Source organism: Anarhichas minor, unplaced genomic scaffold (genome assembly GCF_050575085.1).
Source record: "Anarhichas minor isolate MPS153535 unplaced genomic scaffold, ASM5057508v1 ptg000054l, whole genome shotgun sequence".
NCBI classification, from domain to species: domain Eukaryota; kingdom Metazoa; phylum Chordata; class Actinopteri; order Perciformes; family Anarhichadidae; genus Anarhichas; species Anarhichas minor.
The window spans coordinates 887,025-908,390 of NW_027466500.1; the positions used below are offsets into that span (position 1 = coordinate 887,025).

The 21,366-nt window shown below is 42.4% G+C and overlaps 1 protein-coding gene across 5 annotated transcripts; it reads left to right on the plus strand.

Annotated features, from left to right (window-relative positions):
• The first annotated feature begins 1,688 nt into the window (after positions 1 to 1,688).
• Positions 1,689 to 20,469, plus strand: LOC142931690 (gamma-adducin-like). 5 transcript variants are annotated; one of them, XM_076075742.1, is made up of 16 exons: positions 1,689 to 2,393; positions 3,151 to 3,311; positions 8,498 to 8,739; positions 9,497 to 9,641; positions 10,329 to 10,480; positions 11,194 to 11,274; positions 11,736 to 11,885; positions 12,196 to 12,339; positions 13,149 to 13,247; positions 13,916 to 14,089; positions 15,406 to 15,666; positions 15,864 to 15,980; positions 16,346 to 16,435; positions 17,012 to 17,135; positions 18,443 to 18,538; positions 18,697 to 20,469. In XM_076075742.1, exons 2-16 carry the CDS (start codon positions 3,260 to 3,262, stop codon positions 18,930 to 18,932), a joined length of 2,163 nt encoding a protein of 720 aa, XP_075931857.1. In that variant the 5' UTR covers positions 1,689 to 2,393; positions 3,151 to 3,259; the 3' UTR covers positions 18,933 to 20,469. The 5 variants fall into 5 exon arrangements, with proteins under 5 accessions (XP_075931857.1, XP_075931856.1, XP_075931859.1 ...); XM_076075741.1 differs by having other exon boundaries at positions 1,694 to 2,393; positions 18,440 to 18,538; XM_076075744.1 differs by lacking the exon at positions 3,151 to 3,311 and having other exon boundaries at positions 1,696 to 2,393; positions 18,440 to 18,538.
• The last annotated feature ends 897 nt before the right edge of the window (positions 20,470 to 21,366 follow it).

Genomic DNA, 21,366 nt, shown 5'->3' on the forward strand with positions numbered 1-21,366 from the left:
CTTGATGAATACCTCATTGAAACACAGACACAACATTCTAGTGTCTTCTCAAGAGGGCAAAATATGCTTTTTTAGTCATTGCTTTGTAGGATTCAGATCTGAGAATTAGACCCACATCTTAAGCGAAAATGTAATTGATCCAATCTCAATATCTCCTTGACAAGTTTCGCTCATTGGTTTTTCATTCATGCTTTCCAAAGTCTTTTGTGGAGCTTATTTACCAGTCTATGTCAGATGAAACAGCTATTTTTGCCGTTTTTGTCACATCTGTTACATCAACATACCTGACATGTTCCCTCATATGCTCCATGATGTTCGGCTGTAGCCAATTTTTGTGATCATGTCACCACTTTCCTCTGTGCCCTGAAGAAGATCCTTTATATATAGAAGCCATGTTTATGCTTAAATACTCATGAATCTCATATTCAGTTAAAGGTTGCTGCTGGGGGAATAAATTAATCTGATTTTGAACTAGCTATGAAAACATTTCTTTCGAATTTTGCTGCAAAATATAGTTGAAGGATTGACTTCTTTGACCTTTAATATGTATGATTTATTGTATATATCTTTAAATAACTTTAACAATCTCATAGATTCTTGTCATATTTTAATATAAACCATTGCTAGTGATGTTGTGCCATGTTTTTGTATTCTTAAACTAATTCAAGTATCTTAATTACACAAAATGTAGTTATTGAAATAACTAAATATTTAAAAAGGACACACTAGCATTTGTAGTTCGACTCCCCAGCATGTCAACAACACAAAGTATCTGACTGACTGTCCTCACAGAAAAAAACTGAAGTATGTTTTGTCCAAATCTGAAGCAGGAAACCTCACAGCCCAAAGCTACCAACCATCCACGGAGTGACGTTCCCTGCCTCCGCTGCCCCAAGCTTCTGATTTTCTTGATTTTCCAGATAGCTGGTTCAGCCTGTCCAAAAACCAAATGAGAGAGCGAGCACTAGAGTGTTTGTGACAGGAGGAGACACACGAGGAGAGGTGACATATTTTACTGTCATTATGTTTGCAGAGTCCTCACTAGATGGCAGTGTAGTGTAGGAATATAGTTTGACAAGTTTTACCAGAGATGGCGTCATTTTAGAAACTTTCTGTGTGTGTGTGTGTGTGTGTGTGTGAGTGTGTGTGTGTGTGTGTGCGCGCATTGGTATAACAAAATGCAAAACTGCTCAAAGTTATAGCGGTATGGAGGAAGTGTCTGAGTCTCACCATTTGGATGTTTATTTTAATAACTTGTCTTCATCTGACTGTGACCTTTGACCTCCCTGGGTGCACTCTTTGGCTGGGGCCATTCTGTGGGTGTGGTTCAGTGGTTCAGTGGTTGCAGAAAAAACTCAGGAAATGAATGTTTTATCAGCCTGTGCAAAGACAACAACAACGGCGTAGTGGAGGAAAAGAGAAAGGTCTATATTTGACTCATCAGCTGCTGCCAACTTAAATAAAATCATCAGAGGACAGTTTCCTGTTGGCTTCTCTTCCAAAACATCTGGATTTTTATTAGATGGATAAAATCTATGTTTATCAAGAACATAAATATTATAGGTGTTATATTATAGGTTTCACAGCAGAGTCTTGCTGAGCCGGAATCTGCACAATGAGCTAACACATTTCACTCTCTTGGTGTTTCTTGATGTAGTTTTTAGGCGCTCTTATTATTTTGATAAGACAAACAGCACCCAGACCCACCTATCATGGGCATGCATCCCACATACACTGCCTGATGTATTCGGGAGGTGCAGTAAAGAAGGAAAGCAGCACATCCTACTCACTCACTGTTAGAGAGTATGTGGGAGGAGGTGATAGCGGGCAAGCTTTCACTGTGTGCAATGTCCTCCTCGACGGCGAAATTTAGAAACATGAAGCACGCTCAATATGCAGAGGAAAAATATGCCTGCCAGGAAATTGCTGCAGTTTTCCTCCATTTATGGTTGGATACAGATTTACTAGTAATCCCTGCTTAATAAAGTATTCCCTTTTTTTTTTTTTATCTAGTTTTGAATTGCTTTAAATCGTGTGATTTAGGGAAAATACACTACAGCAAGGAAGGATCAAGCATACATAATAAATGTCGGGGGTGAAGGCTTGTCCCTCCCATTTCTTCAGTTGAGTCCAGTCCAATCTCAAAGATTGGTCTCCAGAACCTCCTCTGACAAGTTCCCCTGCTTTCCTGTGAGAATAGGCAGCCGCCGTCACAGAGGAGCCGAGGGAGTTCAGGAGATCAGAGGCAAAGCAGCAGTTGCCTCTCTTGTGGGAAACCAGATGACCCTCTTCAAAGTGATAATGTAAACAGCTAGCAACTGCTGGAACCGTGGGAGTTTGAAGTAAAACCCGAGGAATTCTCCTGCAGGATAAGTTTAAAAACGAACAACACCGTAAGTTGTATTCTTTTTTTTATCTTATTGAAACAGCTCTTTGCTGGAGAACAAAGCACATAAGTTGTGTAGCATTGTGCAATTGTGTGATCTGTGGGGTTTGAAGCTCTGGGAAGGTAAGAGGTTATTTTCAATGCGCTGTTAGCAGATAAAGGACACTTTACATAATACAGGTTTTTGTGAGACAATTTCCAAAATATCAAGACATGGTGTATATGGTTTCTGTGCATTGCCTTTTTTTTTTTTTGCATTAAGAATTGCTTACGTCTATTTTTACAGCATTCTCAAGATCAAACATTGTGGTAGATCTTCATTGCTAAACTAGCCGGTCTTGCAGCTGCACTAACTCCAGCTGCAGAGGCTTTAAACAGCTGCTTTCACTTAATGGCACCCCTACATGAACAAGCATTTATTGACTTTAGATGTGGGGCTCGGGCAGAAACAGGATTTCATAATACGTGTGCCTGGTGATGTGAGTTATAGACAGCCGTAAAACGGAAAAGGCAGGTCGTGACCCAGACCGTTTCACCCGTGCAATGGATTGTTCCTGTTTAAGATTTTATGAATTTTACGTTAGATTAAGTTTTATGATGTCATCAGCTTGTCGCTCAGTGACTTTTATAATAAATGGAATTCTTTTACTGCACTAAATTTGGATACTTTTTAGTTCGCAGTAAATTACAGGTTTTTGCATAATGTTAGAGGTTTACAGGAATTTTACAGCATTACTAAATTGAAAACACTTCCTTTTTCCAAGGGTGTTGGTTACAAGGTGACACATATGAGGGATCTGTTAGCTCGACCACCACCACCTCAGCCTTGAGTAAAAGTGAACCGCACACTAACCCACGAGATCTCCAACATGGATGCCATCCAAAGACAACCACTGTAGGGACTACAGCCAGCTCCTCCACTTAGGTAAACAGTCTATTTCCACACCACTGCAGTATGTGTGTGTGTGTGTGTGTGTGTGTATGTATGTCTACATGCATGTGTGTCCCAATGCGGTTCTACACCCAAAAGCTGCGAAGGCACCGATCCAACTGTAACAATGTAAATTGTTTCAGGTTCAAAGTGTGCTCTGTTGTTGCCACCCACCCTGCTGTGGGAGTGTAGCAGGGCCATTTTTAGCAAGTCGGGATATATTCTGTGTGAAGTTGTCAAAACAATGGCATTGTACATTGGAGTACAAGTTCCCTTTTCTCTCCAACCACCCCAAGGTCAATGCAAAAGCAAGTTTGACTGAATGTAAATGTGTATTTTAATGTACAGCATTCCTGGAAAACTACAGTAGGACAAGCAGCTACGCCCTCTTTGCTCAGTAACAACAGTAAATAATGCTCTGATAAGTCATTTAAATTGTCCAAATGTCCATCAAGTTAGACAGTGCCTCACAAATGATAAACACCAAGTGAGCCACATGAACAGAATGATATCAACTTAGTTATACTGTCTGCATAGCTCGGTCAAAAACATGTACTCTCTGTGAGAATTTAGGGTTTTACAGGTATGTAACATGTGGTCTACAACTCTTTGTGGTCCATGATCACATTCAGGTTTTTAAAGGCAAACAATGTGCAGCTGTGTTGGGTAGACTACTGGTCAAATTATAGTTAATTATTTAGAAACAAATTTAAGCCTCACAGATTACTGTGCTGCCATATGGCTCCAAACAATCTCGCTCTCAGGGCAGCGGGTCAGGTTGAGTTGATAAAAAAGGTGCCCAGCAGAGTGTAATTACCAGAAATGGTTATCAGAGAGGGGGCTGGCAAAACTCTGAAAGGGTTGTGGCCAATATTTGTGGCCAGATGTCTGTAGTTGGAAAGGAAACAGTTGCGATTTCAATCTTGTAGGTAATCAATACAGAATGGCTGTAATTAATGAGGGAATACAATGACCCTTTCCTTCGTGCTCTAATCACAAGGAAGAACAATCAGTCAAAGGAGGCAGAGAATAACTAGAGTTATTCTCTGCTTCTCCTCATTGTATGTCCATGAACTGGTGGAGTTCTATTTTCTATTTCCATGCATTTTTCAGAGAACAGCCTCTTGTCTGTAAAAGTGGACGTTATCTGGCAGAGATTCGCTCTCCTCCTCACGTCAGCCTCAGACAAGAGACAGAATAAGCATCGGTTACCACGGCAACAGTGCTGGGCAAAAGCCGAAGACAAAGTTGTCATTTTTGTTTTGTTTTCCACCCTCCACATCAATCATGATAAAAATGTACATCTGTTGCTCTGCATGTTTGCAGTACTTTCTGAGTGGTTCCCATTGTCTGTTCATTCATCGTTCCCAATAACAAAGATCCACTGAAAGCTCCGCTCTGTATTATTCTTGTCATGCAGTACTTTGGTGAAATCTGCGGTATACCTGAGACTGAGAGTACCGGCTGAATTTAGACTTTCATCCGGCAGCTTGAAGACAACATTCTGCAGATTCCAGAGAAAGAGAGAAACTGTTTCTTTTTCCTTCCACAGAATCTTACAGCTGAAAAATAGGTGATATGATCTAACGAATTAATTCAGTCATAATATCCAACGAACCGGCTTAGTTGTGGTCCGGTACTTATACTGCGTTGTAATGTGTTCGAATTATTATTAATGACTTCAGTCCAGAAGAAATATCAAAAAATTGTAAATTAACAATTTACAAAGTCTGTTTTATAAGTTGGGGTGTGACAGACATGCCCTGTTAACAGGCAGCGAGGGTTCTAATGAAAGAATGAAACACACTATTGAGTTGCATCATGGGAAGTACAGGGACTAGGGACTAAAAGTCAAGATATCTGCAGCTCAAATGGATCCGTTTTTTCCCTTTTCTCTTTCACTCACAAGTCCTCAAACTTTAGAGAGGTTCACTATTCACTGTAATAAAATGTATATCTAATAGCACAATTCATGTTTTTGAACATCAGTTTTATTGAATAGGTAAATCGTCAATTGCTTTTAATGGTCCTGTTATCCACTGATCATTCATTTCGGAATATTCTACCATTTACATTTCATGCACTCCCACACATTATTAATAGCCTATGTCACTCTACTAATTTGTAATGTTGACAAGAGTGGAGATGGTACTGTGAGCCTTCAGTGGCCTCCTCTACATTCTCCCTATCTTTACTTAACAGTCTGTATCATGTAAGATCCTTCAGCTTATTCCAGTTCAGAGAAACCGAATACAGCACCAGCCAGCGCCGTCATAAACCCAAACCCATGAGCAGCAGAGACGAGAGCAAACAACAGGAGGGAGAATCTGCGGGTCAAAAGGTGGCTTCATGCATCCCTGCGTTTTCAGTCCAACATGCTCTGCCTGCCACAGTGCCAGACTTTCTTAAGCTCAACCAAAGTTCAACCACAACACGGTGCTGATCATTAGTCTCTATACTGATGTCTCTCTCTCACAGGTTTAACCGTGGATTCAGGCAGCATTTGCGTGTCTGCATGTGGAGGTTATTTCCAGTAGAGTAGCAGGTTTGTGACAAGACAAAGGTGTGCTTTTGTCTGCGGACATCATTATCCTCAGCAGTAATCTGTATGAATGAGACGTCGACTAATAACACCTGACATTTGGTCAATGCGTCCAAGATAGACTGCCCTCGCTGAAAAGTTCAAATAGTCAGCAAGAATGCGGGGGCTGGCGGGTGGGAGGATGTTGAGTGTGTGTTTTAGTGTGTGTGTGTGTGTGTGTGGAGACATTTAAGCTTGTACGTGGTTTCGGTGGGAGCTCTGCCAGAAACAGGGAGGCAGGGTTTCAGGGTTTAAGGGTTCACACAGCTCTGGAGTCAGGAAGTTCTGCTTTTCATTACATCAACCCATATGTCCACATTTCTACTCTGCCTCCCAGACTCCACTCTATGTCCTGGCACTGTTATGTCAGTCTGACTCTCTCTTGCTCCTAAAATCTAGATATTTGTGTGTCTGATTGTGTGTGATTAAAGGGCTAATAACTCTGGCAGGGGGGCAGGGGGCTGAGAAAACGAGATATTCCAGAGTTGCATTCACTTAATATTTGAATATTGCTACAATACTCTCTAAAGAGAGACCGGCTGCAGCACGGCAGAGAAGAGAGAAGTGAGGAGGGATCCTTTCTCAGCAGGATAAAGTTGCACAGCTTCACATTCGCTTTAATCTTGATCTTATATACCGTTTACAGTTAGAGGGCCAATTTATTTGCTTGACGAAAAGCAGCGTGCAAGTATTTCCTGAGGCTCCATCAGCTGGTGTTATTATCGCTATATTATCACGAGATGATCTTATGTGCTATTTGACTCCCAAGAACGCAAAGCCAGCACATTAAGTGGCGATCATTTTGTTGTTAGAAGTGGTGGACAAACATGTCTGATATAATTCAGTGTGTTGCACATGGCTTATTACTTAGAATCATATGTACTCATGTATTTGGCACATCAAAGTGAGCAGGGTACACTGTGTTTGTCGACTCAAGTCTAAAGTGAATAAAAGAAATCAGAAATATGATTGTGTTTCCTCCGAGAGAGAACATCTGTGTTTCATTGCTTTCTTAAAAACCAACTTCCTATATTTTTGGAAATCTTTTTTTCTGGTGGAGGCCCTCGCTTTTTAGAGGGAAGCACTTGTTGTGGCTTTGAAGTGCTCTGTTTTGTTTTTGGCTGGGCCATGTAGCTTTGATGCAAACCTCCACTGAGGGGCTGTGGTAAACACACAGGAGCCTCAGTTATTTATGACATGAGGTGGTAGAAGTTAATGAATCACACACACACACACAACAAAGACCGAAAGGGAAAATAAATCACCAACTCTGGCTGAAACTGTAGCAATGTATTACAAGCTCCTTTGTGGGATATTAGGGATACCAGAGAAACACGGTCGCGAAACTACACGCGCGTACGGGCGAGCTGCAGTGTTGTTGTAAAGAAGAGCCTAAAAAGCTGTAGGCTGATCCTGAGTGGCCATTCCTTTGTCCCGCTGCATACATAAGGCCCGGTGGTGGGTGGATAAGTGAAGTCACATGGTCACTTTTCCTTTTTTCCCACACAAACACACCCACATCCTCCTCCATGCAGCCACTCTTCTTCATCTCACTACTCTCACCCGCAGCAGCAGGCAGTGTGCTCCGTGTGCGCGTACTGTAGCGGCACCAAGTTGCGCTCTTTTCCCCACTATGTCTCCGAGTCGGGAATAAACGCTCGCCTGATTATCCTGGAGCCTCTGTCGGGGGGGAACAGGTCGACACCACATCGCCCGGAGTCACTTAATTCACCAAGTGAGCACTTTGTTTCAGGTAATTACCAACTTACAGTAACAGTTTTTCCTCCTCGTGGGTTTGTGTTCGCTTTGTTTTTTAAGGGAGCGTGCACACGTCTCAAAGTGTAGCTTCGGCTAACATACCCCTCCTCCTCGCGCCCGGTACTTTTCGTAGTGCAAATGGTTTAAAGTTGTAATTTGACGCCGTGCACCGAGTGTTCTGGATAACAGGCTACTGCAAAACCGTCGGTGGAAGTTTGCATTTGGTTTGGCGGAGTTGAAACGAGTTCATTTTGGAGGCCCTGGTGTAATGTAGTCCTGGCAGCGGTCTCCTGTATCCATCCACCCCCACGTCCAGGTACCAAAGGTGCTAACTGCTATTCAAACTGGCTAATTCACACGAGGCCTACCTTTGTTTACTGTTGCTTTATAGCTGCTGGAGGACCGGCAGAAGTGGGGAGACTTCCCTCTGCTTTCATCTCACACTTTTATGACTTGGCCTCCATCTGTGTAGAGACAGTGAGCTTCTTAAGCTGCAAGACACAAAGTGAGAGAAAACTTAACCTGTGAGAACGAGAGGTGTTGTTGATGTCCACATGCATTGCTGTGTTATTGAGTTGTAATTACTATTGTGAAAAATACATGAATTATGTCTACAGCTGCAGTGACTATAACTCTCTTTTTTTTGCACATCAACAGCTTTGTGCTCACAGAGCAGCATCAATCATAAGACAACGTCCTCCTCGCTTTTGTCCCCATCCTTGTAATTACATGAGTCACCACAGAAACCATACAGCATCTTTTCCCTGGTGAAACAACAACCCGTTGCCTTGACAGCCCGAATGTGAAGCAAGCCGTGATGTTTCATCTTTTTTTGTTACAGATCCCAGAGGACGAGTAGGAGGCTGCGCAGCGAGAGACATGAGCTTGGTGGAGGTGAGGCAGACGGCGGGGTCTCTCACCCTGGCCCTGTCCAACAACAACGACCCCAAGGAGCGCTACTTCGACCGCGCGAACGAGAGCGACCCCGAGTACCTGCGCGGCAAGAACATGTCGCCGGACCTGAGGCAGGACTTCAACATGATGGAGCAGAAGAAGAGGGTCACCCAGATCTTGCAGAGTCCAGTATGTAGCCCGCGGCTCCGTATAAGTGCCCTCCTACACACAAGCTCTCAGCGTGTATGAGTAATAAACAGAGACAGAGAGGCACCTTCACCCGGGACCGACTGAAATGTTATTTTTCTGTTGGCTTTATTAGTCTTTCACAATATTAAACTGCAAGATATCTGAACGAAACAAGGACTATAAACGGGCATTGTCACTATTCTCTGACACTTAGCAGCTCGAGCCATTAACCGGTAATCGACGTATTCTTTGGTTGTCGCCTCAATCGTAGAATTCTCCTCTCACTCTGCGCCCATATATACCGCAGGAGACAATATCTCAGAAACAGAGCAGCGCAGTCTGGTTAGATGAAGTGCGAGGAGGAGCAAACAAACACATGCCAATGAAGTGCATGGAACTAAGACGAGCTCACACTCTGTGATTGCATAACGGGCCCAACAAGTGGAGCTCATCTCATCACCATGGGAACTATGGTTGGATGAAGCAGAATGCTGGAGCTTAGCTGCAGCACATAGGAAGAGAGGAGAAAAAAAGTGCTGTTTCAAGACTCTTGAAGGCAAAAATTGATTGTACGGTTTAATGCGATCCCCCCCTGCTTCTAGTCAAGTCCCTTTCACAGACACACAAAGAGGTTTCTAGCTGTCTTTGGTGATTTGTTTACAGATTTAATAAGCGGTGCTCCCTGGCACCCTGAGGTGTTGAAGTGAGATTAGGTTGTGTTGCTAGGTTAATTGAGCCTCTCTTCTTTTGTCTACAGGTGTTTAAAGACGAGTTGGAAGGCCTGATTGAGGATCAGATGACCAAGGGCAACAACCCTACAGGTCTTCTGGCTCTGAGACAGATTGCGGACCTGGTCATGGCCAGCACCTTGGGAGGGGCCGGCCCTCTGACTTCGCCCATCAGTGAGTAGCAGCGTGTTTGTGTGTGTGTGTGTGTGTGAATGTCTCTAATCTCGTCATCTATCTCCCTTTCGGGCCTGATTGTCATTCAGCGTGTCTGCGTGTGCATTATGCAGGCTGAATGTCTTCATTGTCAGACTCCTGTGACACTGAACAACAACAACCCTTGAAGCAGCAGAGGAGGCAGAAAGCTGTTTACAGCATTCTTCATTGTCAGTGTTCCTATTAAGTAGCCAGCCCTCATGATCCGTCTTGGTAATGATACAGCAGTTTGTGATGCGGATTATGTTAGCCAAAACCTCTTTTGTGTCTTGTGGAGGTCACAGAGCACCCAGAACTGAAAAGATCAATTTGAAAAAGACAATCAAAACTGTAAATGTGAGGGGGAAAATGTCACCGTCGGAAATGTCTATGGGGTTGCGGAGGCAGAGCCTCTCTTTAAAAAGCTGAAGTGGCTGTAAAAGATATGGTCCTGTATCATTAAATTCCCTTTTATGGTGTTCCAGCCCAAAAATACCCTTCGGTTTCTCGATGGGAATTCTGAGAAAGACCCTTTTTTAAGCTCCAGCTGTAGAGACTCCCTGGGATGTTTGTACTTTATATACTCTAGAAGCAAACCATGTAAACATCCTTCAAATTGAATGTTGTTGTTGCACCAGAAGTTGCTGATGATGTTATGTCTTGTGACAGGCATTGGGATGGTGACTCCAGTCAATGACTTGTTTGGCATCGAGTCTCCCTCCTTTGCCAAAGGGGAGAAACAGAGTCGCTGCAGGCTGGCCAGCCTCTACAGGCTTGTTGACCTCTTCAGCTGGGCTCGTTTTACAAGCTCCTACAATACTGTGAGTACAACTTCCCTTCACGACTTCTAGCCGCTCCACTGCACATCTGCTTGTATATGCCGCACAGGGTTTGTGTAACTTTGTGTGTGCCTCGTGTTTTCTGGCTACTGGGAGGCTTAAAAGGGGGAATACCTCTTAATTTTCAGAGCCCATATATTATTCATGGTTTGGAAAAGTCCGATTTGAGAATGTGTACAGGTCCCCGACAGCAAGAACTCAAACGGAAATATGTGATGAACACCTGCGATTTCAAGATATAAAGCTCACATTTTCCCTAAAGACAAAAGCCTAGAAAGTCAGTTTTTATCAACCCACACACTTCTTTTTGGATTTTTCAGAGTGAAGAGAGCTTTCCTTTGTGGTTCAGAGTTTCCTGTACCCTTGAATCTATGAAATGGTTGTCCCTGCTCCAAGTAGCTGTTAACCCAGCTTAAATAACTTTTTAACAGTAGAGATTTGGTCTCCTGTGGCTTTGGTGCTTTTGGACCCTGACAAGAATAACTGTACGAGGGAAACACTCCTGCAGAAGCATTATAAGGGTCAGAAAAACACACATATATTTATATATAGTCTTAGATTCTCCTGCCCCAGCTTAGCCAACATTGATTATACACTGTAGTATCATCGCAGACATTTCGGAATGTCTCATTTTCTTCATTTCATTGTAACCTAGATAGGTTTTGGATTTTAATAATATGTTCATTGTGCTTCAGGTGCGTGTCACTAAAGAGCAGGATCATGTTCTTATCAGTCCACGAGGTCTGTCTTTCGCTGAGGTGACGGCAGCAAATTTGGTAAGCACAATGACTGTGTTGTTGTCACATTCCCATCATGAGTGCAGACTGCTTTGCCATGGAATTTCGATGAAAAAAATCGCTTGACAATGATACCATCATGTGTTGTTATGTGTGGCTCCCTGTTTTATTTGTATGTCATGAATGCCCCCACCAGGGAGGCATGGCACATCAGTATAATACGCTGCATGCAGACACACACGCATGTAGGTGACGCAATACACATAGTAATAGGCAGAGGCAAGAGGCAGGGAAGGAGGAGACTGCTGGTGAGCAAGCATGGATGTAAATGATGCCAGTTCCCAAATATATTGAAGGGAGAAACTAAATTGCAGCTGTTTTATGAGGGAAGAAGTACAGCTTTGTTTGTTTACAAGAAAACTCCACAGGGTACCTTTAATGGTATTTCAAATTATTCCGTCTTTTTCTAACATAATGACTTTTTTTCCTGCCATGTTTAGGTGAAAGTAAACATAGTCGGTGGGGTGGTGGACCAGGGTTCCACTGATCTGAGCATCGACCACTTTGGGTTCGCTCCTCATGCTGCCATTTACTCCATGCGCCCCGACGTGAGATGCATCGTTCACATACATACCCCCGCCACAGCTGCTGTAAGTACACTCCAGGCGATATTAAACGAGCTTCATCTTAATCAAGGCCTACAAGCTGCTGCTAAATGCTTATTTGGCAACAGAGGGAAAGGATGAATTAAAAAGCAGCCCCCTGCTTTTTATTTCAGATGCAGACACCCTGTTACGCGCTTTCACCGTTTCCTTTGAAGCGAGGCTGTAAAATGCACAACACATGATGAACATCGCGGTGCAAAGTTTTATTTGCGCCTGATAGCGAAAGAAAAAAAATGTGCTTCTATTTATATGTTGGTGCGTCACGGTCTTACTTGCTTTTATCCCGTGTTAACAGGTGTCCTCGATGAAATGTGGAATCCTGCCCATTTCCCAGGAGGCTTTGCTTCTGGGAGACGTGAGCTGCTTTGGTTACCACGGCAGCCTGGATAATAAAGAGGAGAAGGTGGAGTTTCAGAAAGCTCTGGGCCCGAGTGCCAAGGTACTGTCAAACCAAGGGACTCCATTAGTGACAGGCTCCCTTTATCACGGGATAGAAGGCTTTCAACTCCTGGTTGGAAGTCGTGAGTTATTATGTCATACTTTATGCACAACTGGAACGGAAGCGTGTCACACAAATCATGCGTTGTTACTCAAATTGAATCGGTTTTTTTCTTCTGCTAACTAACCGTGAACATTTTGTCTCAACCACTTAACAATTACATAAAGAGAAGAGAACATTAGAAACACCTTTTAATCGAATAGTTTAGCATTTTGCGAAATGCACTTCTTTCGTTTCAATTGCTGAAAGTTAGATGATAAGATGAATATGAAGCTAAAGCCAGGAGATGATTAGCTTAGCATAAAGACTGGGAGAAGCTACCAGCCTTTACAATGTGAGCGTGGCATCGATCTTCTTATTTAATAACTCCCACTAGAAAGCGAATAAGCATATTACTCATTTGCATACGTGACGGGGACAGAATATTAGAAACACCTGTCGACACCGTCTATTCAGCTCCTGGTGCTCATATTTTCACCCGAGGGTGAGAAGCTAGCTTAGTTGATTGGGAAATTAGTCACGGATTTCACAGTTCAAAATAACCAGAAGGGCACAATGAGCAGCATTTGGTTTAAGAAGATAAGATTGTATCAACACTACGGGTGCCGTGTATGTGGATAAGGGATTATTTGCTAATTAACACGCACACATTGATTGATGTAATTAATGTGTTAGTATATCTGGTTATGCTATAGTATTAGCTCAGCTGGATTTGTTTAGCGCTTCATCGTGATTATGGTGTTTTTTAGGTGATGATCCTGAGGAACCATGGGCTGCTCGCTTTGGGAGAAACCGTAGAAGAGGCTTTTCACTACGTGTACCACTCACAGCAAGCGTGTGAAATCCAGGTATAAAAAGCTTGACACTATTATTCTTGATGCTACCTCTTCCCGGTAATGTAATATCATTTGCCATAATTTGGCCAGAGCAATTTCTGAACCTGAATGTGGCCTAGATAGACCTTTACACAGTTGTACGCTAACTACATGTGTTTAAATCACTTTATTATTACTATCACCAGCATTTTTTAAACATTTTGCAAACTTTTTTTCATTTCTTCTACGAATGAGTCAGACTTGGTTGCAAATAGCAAAGTAATACTGCAGTGCCTGAAATGAAAAGCTGATGTCTAACATACAGACTGTTTGAACAAAGCCAAGTCAAATATGTGATAGAGAGCGCTGTTTAGAGCCAGAACCAGGTGGAACCCTGCCGTGTTTCTGAGAAACTCCTGTTGTTTTGTCAGGGAAGCAGTCGGCTCGTTTCTCCATCATTCTGGACTGTATTTATTTTTTGACACATATTGAAAGCCCATATGTCTTATAATTACATTTCTTTTCAAATGAAAATCCTACTGTATCTGAGAAGAGAAAATACGATGTTTTGATATTGCAGAATTGAAATGAATTAATGACGGTAAACCGTGAGTAACTTGCTACAGAACAATAATATGGCTTCTTGTAACTCCTAAAGTAAAAAATGTGTACACCAGAATAATTGAGTTGCCTTTGTTCAGGTGAATGCTTTGGGGTGTTCCGGCAGCGTGGACAACCTGGTGCTCCTGGACAGAGAGAAGTTTAAACCCCTGACCCAGGGAGTGGCCGCTGCCGGGTTGGTGATGGACAACGAGGTCAAGTGGAAAGTGGGCGAGGCCGAGCTCGAGTCTCTCATGAGGATGCTGGACAACCTGGTGAGCGAACCCTGACCTGTGCCTTTTACCCATGATGCTTTGAGTTTCCTGTGCAAGGCGCTTCCTCAGGAAGTATCTGATTAGGGAACACAATGAAGCTAGATATGTTTTCATAAAATCGAATCTGGTAAGAAATGTGTAATTGGATCAGTGTTTTACGTTTTTATGTAATTCCTTCGCAGATACTCCCGTAATTCATGTTTTTCGTCTGTTACCAACATGCTGTCTGCAGGTTAAAGATGTTGGTGCTGTGCAGTGCTGCCCTACTGTCAATTTAAACCCCGCTAGCCCGCCGCCGCCACCACACTGCTAATGACAAGGCCCTGACATGTTCTGTGGACACAGAAAATGTCAGACTGTCTGTTTGACTCGCTAACAAGTGTGTGGCTGGAGTGGGCTGCAGCTGTGTTAGCTCTGTGTGATCGTAGCCCGCCCACATCTTTCAATCATAGCTTCCAGATGGTGAGGCATGCAGTGGGCAGTCACATAGACCACACAATCACTTGATGTAAGGACTCTAGTCGTGTATGTCATTTTGGAAGTTTGATTCGGCAATTTCTCCGAGACTTGAATATGGCGCTGGGTGCAAATGCCGGTGCTCTCGCTGCAACAGGAGGTCGCTAGTTGTTGGTGAACGGGATGATAATCTCTGTGCATGTTTAACTTAATTACCAGTGTGTCTTCCCTAATCTGCGCTACCTAATACGGTAGTTACAGATACTGAGCAGCTGCTTTCTGCTATTGTTCGTATCGGTTAATCAAGCCTATACCCCCCCAAACAATGCTACCAATCACAACTCTTGAAAACTGTGCAGTGGCAGTCAACAATCCTGTGAATAAATGATGGCCTGCTCACATTGTGGCAATCAAAGCCTAAAGCAGGGATTTTTTTGCCTGCGAGAAAAATGCCGATTTTGATTTTGATTGTAGTGTTGCCACTGCCAGCTTCAGACTGCACTCTGCACCCGCTGCGAGCTCCCAACGGTTTCCTCGTTGTCTCGCTCGTCTTTGATGTATTGTTAACAACACGCTGCTTTAAACCAAGGTTTTATCTTTTCCCTTTGAAACTGGGCTCGGCTGCAAAAACGCAGTTTGTATATACAGCGCTGTTTAAATATTTAGAAGCATTGTGTAAGTGGATCTTGGGTGGCCTGTGCATCTTTTGAATTTCATATATCTTGCATTTGATATGTCTTATTTAATGGTTGTGATCTGGAGAACACTACAACGCACTGCAAACAGTTTCCACCTCTGGAACAGGAACACTGTCCAGTTAGTATCTCAGAGTAATGTTTCCTCTTTGTGTGACCTTCTAGGGCTACAGAACAGGCTACTCTTATAGGAACCCCATTGTGCGTGAAAAACCCCGCTCTAAGAACGACGTGGAGATCCCCGCCACGGTGTCGGCTGTGTCAGCGGAGGACAGTGAGATGGGTCTGCGAAGCCCCTTGAAGTTTATGGCGCAGAAACAGCAAAGAGAAAGGACCCGGTGGCTCAACTCGCCCAACAGCTACTTGAGGGTCAATGTTCCTGAACATTCACCCAGCGGGGATGTCAGCCCCAGGACCAAGACCATGGTGCGTTGATTTTCATGTCAAACTGTAAAAAGGAATTTAATAATCTAGCCTTTACGGTTTTGGCCTCTGAAGGAAGTAGTGAGCTGGGGAGCAGCCATTCCTTTGTGTTAGCCTGCCCTCTTGTGGTCAATCTGAAAAAATACACTATTATCGTATTTGACTTCTTTTCCCCAATTTGTACTTATTCTCTTTCTCAGTGGATGAAGTCTTCAGAGCCAGGCAACAACATCGGCACACCAATAAAGATCGAGGACCCCAACCAGTTTGTCCCACTCAACACTAATCCCACAGAGGTTTTGGATAAGAGCAACAGGGTCAGTTCAAACATCACATTTCTCAATATCATAGACGCCCAAAGAATGAATTCTTATTGTCTGCATTGTATCATTATTAGAGCGTTCTCTATGATATGTGGCATAGAAATAGGTACAAAAATTGCATTCGATAAATTAATGCTGATCAATATGTTCTGGCAAGTAAGGCTGCAACTAACCATCGCTTTCTTCATGGATTAATTTGCCATTTATTTCCAAATTGGTTGTTGTATTGTGATGATCAATTGAATAACTCTTTTGTCATTTGCTGTGTTGTTGAGTGTTTGTTACAGTATGTCTCACACACAGATATTGTATGTGTAATGTCTTGACTTAATATGATTTTGCTGCTTAAATTTGTTCAGATAAAAGAACAGCACAGAGGTTACATGATGACTGCCGGACCAAAATCTCAGTTACTCTCAGGCATTGTTGTGGACACCATTAAAGGCCCAGTGAGTATATTTACCATTTGTAAAAAAAAAAAAAAAATTAAAAAAAAAGGCACAAAGTCACAGGTGCAGCCACACTGCATGATACAGGATGCGTCACTGTGTTTTGGGTTTTTAATTGCTTTAACGCATTTTCTAAAACACTGCTGCAGTTTTCAAACCACTAAGCACAATCATCACGCCATTTTATACGACCACAACACTACCATTAAAAACATTTAACTCTTTAAAATAAAATCATCAGCGAGCCAACGTCAAATTCCATCAAGTAGAAAAGGAGTTTTAACACCCAAATCAATACGGATATTCCTATTATCAAGTTATCAAAGTCAAATGTTTGCCCAGGGGGAAAAAATGCAGATATGGCAAGAAAATGCTTTCTTTATTGTGCAATAGTCCTCCTGTTTCATGGTTGAGACCTTTTAACTTGCCAACAATAGGTTTCAAACAACTGTTTAGTATGTAAACATAAACGTATAACCAGTTGCCATCATTACCCGTGAGCAATTACTTCTTTTCACTGAAGAATGCATTACGTCAGGTGTCCATAACGTCTCGTTACTCTCTCCTGTCGATCAGGCTTTCATCGTTGAGGACGAGGAGCAGACTCGCTCTCTTCCCCCCAACCCCTTCAATGAGCTCACGGAGAGAGTGCTGGAGGAATACAAGAGCCTGGTAGAACGAAAGCAGCAAGGCCAAGAAGGTAGTCCAACGCTTTCCCTCCTATTACGCAGCCTTAAAGTGCTCTATCGCTCTCAGGAGGCGCAGAAAACCTCCACTTAATCTAATCCCACACAAGCTCATATCTGACATCATCCCATGTAGATTATGGGTGTGTGGCGTTTTGAAGTTAAACCGTAACGCTCACAGGGGTCATGAGATTGAGATGGAGAGACAAAGCTAATCTCAAAGGTTTAACAGCGCTCTCTGACTTCACCAAGCAAGGCCAAAAAGAAGTAGTTCAAACTACAGTTTAGGACCCATTAGAGGCAGATTCCTGAAGAACTATGCAATCAAATTGAAGTTGTTTTTCTTTTAAATTAAGAAACACACATCATGCAGTATTGATTATGATGATTATTTGGGTGTAATGCTAATATTGTAGTTCGCCGTACTTCTTGCAGCCCCATGAAAGCAGTCTCACGAGCCTGTAGTCCAGTCAGAGTGCTCGGTTCCTGCCTGGAGGAAATGTTGGAACTATGTTCACTGAAATGAGGATATTCCTGCAAAAATGCCCTCAGGAGAAAAAAAAAAGAAGAAAATGTCAGTCCATGGTTTCACTCTTCCTCTAAGCTATGAAGTCAGCTCACAGGGATGGTGAGAGACGAGCTGCAAAGACGTCTTGTCAGACTATTCATGTCTTGGTTATGACTGCAGACGGGGAAACATTTCTACAGCTGTGTATTTGAGTAGCACCTTTATTTTTCACCCTCTAAACAATAATGTGTCCGTCTTGGAACACATCAGCTAAAAGAGATTGATAAAAGAAATGTACCAGTGTTGTTAAACCAGCATAGTATTCAATGTTTTTGTTTTTATTTGCAATAGGGCAATGCCTGAGCTTTTCTTTAGCGCCATCGTGAGGTTTTGAGTGAAATGTCCGGGATTGGATTGCCATGAAATCGTCTCCATACATTCAGTGTAATCGCTTTAGCGCCATCATCAGGTTCAAAAATGTTATTTTCTGGTATTTTTTTTTACAAGCAAATACCTGAAAAACTAAAATAATGACACTGGCATCGGTCTCAGCTGTGCTTTGTGTTTGGTGATAATTGGCAAACGTAAGCATGCCAACACTAAACTACGGGGAACATGTAGCATGCTGACTTCAACACGTAGCTCAAAGCGCTGCTGTACAGCCTCACAGAGCAGCTAGCGTGGCCGGAGACTCTTGGTCTTAAAAGCAATTCTGAGCGACATAAATGTGTTAATCCAATACGCCTCACTCTCATGAACACAGCGGCTTTAATGAATGACTGACCGCTGATGACTTTAATCCTTTTACAGAAGATGATGATGATGCCACTGATGCAGAGGAGATGACCACATTTGATGGCTCTACTATCTCCCTCTCCCTCTCTCCCATAATGACGCCAGCTAAACACGGTAATTAGCCAGCCAATAGCCATTGAAATTATAGTCATTTGAAATTGTCAGCAATAGCTGCTTGTTTGCGTCTGTGTTTTGGTGTAATCTGTAAAAAGCCTCGCAACGCACTTCTCATCTGCATCCTTGTTCCCCGACGCGGTTTCATCTTGTGACAGACGCGATACCCAATGGGAAAGACCACTTGGAAGAGACGGACGAGGATCTGAGCATCGAGGTATCCAAGCTGAGCTTGAGCACTTCAGAAACGGTGGAAATCTCTATTACGTCTAATGATAAGACGGAGGAGGCTCAGACCAAGTCCCCCAAGAAGAAGAAGAATAAGTTCCGCACACCTTCATTCATGAAGAAAAGCAAGAAAAAGAAGGATGAGAAAGAAAAAACAGAGGCCTGAGGTCATTTACTGTAAAAAACAATTAGTGTTTTGCTATGAAAACGTCTGAATTGCCTTCTTAATTTCAGTCTTGTTGAAGGGAAATGAAATACAGAAAGTCTCCCAGGACTGGGTTGTTTTTTTAAACATTCACAGCTATTATTTCGTGTGAAAGTTTTTCCAAGACGTGCCGGCAAAAGGTAATACGAAAGTTTTTTACCCACGAGAATTTGTGATCGACCGCTCCTGAAGGGCTCACTATAATCAAATCGAATGAAAAGCGAACGCAAACATGCTTATCTGTGGTTATTACCCATATTTTAATGGGATTTAAAATGGATATCAAAACAGTTACGTTCTTGTGATTTTTTTCTCTCTCTTTTGCACAAGTTCATCGTTGAATGTATACTGAAAGCTAAGAAGATTGTCTTTATAATTCTTAAATTGAACAATCACACTAGTTGTGTGTAACAGTGGCTGAACATACTAAGACTATACAACGGTCAGCCTAATAAGAAGTACGATTTGTATCTGAACGTATTCATAGTTATACTATCTTGTAATAATATATGTTGGTTTGTATTTTAGCTATTACAATATAGTGTTTGATAGTTAAATAAATGATTTGATAGTCTTTACATACTAACTCTTATAGTAAACATGCTGTGATGGATAAGTCAGTAATAACTCACAACGTTTTTACATTTTTGTCAGTGGTATTGTTCCCATGGTTGCTGCTTTATTGTAACTGTGACGAGGAATTGACTGTGACCAACAGAAGGAGCCCTGCAAAGTGAGGATTCTCGCATATTGATGTTTATGAGTGACTTCTACAGAAATGACAGAAAATCTCTGCTCGTCTGGATGATGAAAGTGTCAGGCCTGAATCACAGAGAGGTGACTGATCGATGTTTTGACTAATTGTGTCAGTTGATGGCAATATGCTGTGGAGAGCTCGTCTTCATAGCCGCTGTTAGAGTTTGATATAAAGTATATTAGAGGACCAGACGTATATTAACATCCCAGTCAATAATGTGAATGATTTGTTTTGACCCAAAGGGAGTGAAGTCTTTGCCTTTGTAAATAGTTTTGTTTGTTTGTGAACTTCTTTTGTTACGCTAAACCAAATGTTCAACAATGAAACATAGAAATGTGACAGTACAATCTAATAACTATATTTTATCATTGTATTACTCTATGTAATTTGTGTGCCTAGTGCTTGTATCTCCCTGCATTGTGTACATTGCTCTTTGTACCGCCTGGTTCTTCTCCAACATCACCGTCACCTCCCCTCAGAGTCAGTCCTTTGAAAATGGCCTTCTACCGATGTAATAAAAGCTCAGATATGTTTCTTTAACTGTTTTATTGCTCTCTTGCTAATTGACTAAAAAGTATGTGACGTTATCCTTCCTTATCTTATTCCCAAATACAGTTGTGTAGTTTTTTTTTTTTTATGTTGTTGGATACTTTTGCATTTATTTCAGTCTGGTGTGAATCTCAAGCTAAATATCTAGACTACAACACCTCAAGTACAAAATAAAGCTTTGTAGAAAATGTACACAGCCTACCCTTTTCTTTTTTTTAAAGGCAGCGTCCCCCTAAAACAATGCACTCTGTTCAGTGATAATTGACCGTGTGAGGCTGTATAATCAGCCTTCAGCCTTCATATGAATGGGTGTTGTCATGGTAATCCACTGAGAGGGGGACAAAGAGGGGATTTGGTGTCTCCAACAGGTGTTCCATGTTGGGGGAGTGACAGGATCTATACCTACACCACCCCCAACACACACACACACACACACACCTCTCCTAGGAGATGACAAAGGTCAAAAGGTAGTGCATTGAATTGGACATAAAAATGAACAAATTTAGAAAATAATATTATTTTGAAGTAAGACATACTTATAAGTCTTAGACTAACAAAAAGATTGTCAGTTAATAATAATATATTGCTCTTAGTAATTACTTTTCTCTAATCATTTTTCTCTTACTTTTTCTTATGTAAAATGCGTGACCGCTCCAAACTCGTTGTCTGAACAATCCCTCTCAATGCGCGGATGGCAAAGCTTAACGCTGAGCTCTTCCGTGTTGTGACTCAACAGGAAGGAGCAGGTGACACACGTCTGGCCTGCTGGAGTGTCCTTCTGCGGTGACCTCGGGGCAAAGTGCAGCTATTGTTTTAAAACAACAGGGGGGCTGCTGCTGCTGCTGCTGCTGCACAACAATGCTTCATCCGAGACCGGCCTCCTGTGTAGACCACCTGCATGCGAGATGACGGCATCGGATCAATACATAGATAGATCAATTAATTTTCCCTTTCGACAACATCCCAGAAGCCTTACACTCCATGCCGTGTGGGATGTTTGTCACATTCTTTCATAAACACACACACACACACATGCCAGCGCCGTGTGCCTTTGCCTCCTCTGTGACAGCCGAGCCAATGGTGTAATCC

Bases quoted from the DNA above. Each gene is read 5' to 3' on its own strand.
- LOC142931690 (XM_076075741.1), top strand. From the start codon at position 3,260: ATGCCATCCAAAGACAACCACTGTAGGGACTACAGCCAGCTCCTCCAC. The intron at 17,136-18,439 runs GTAGTCCAACGC...ATCCTTTTACAG, and splicing joins AAAGCAGCAAGGCCAAGAAG to AAGATGATGATGATGCCACT. The intron at 18,539-18,696 runs GTAATTAGCCAG...ATCTTGTGACAG, and splicing joins AATGACGCCAGCTAAACACG to ACGCGATACCCAATGGGAAA.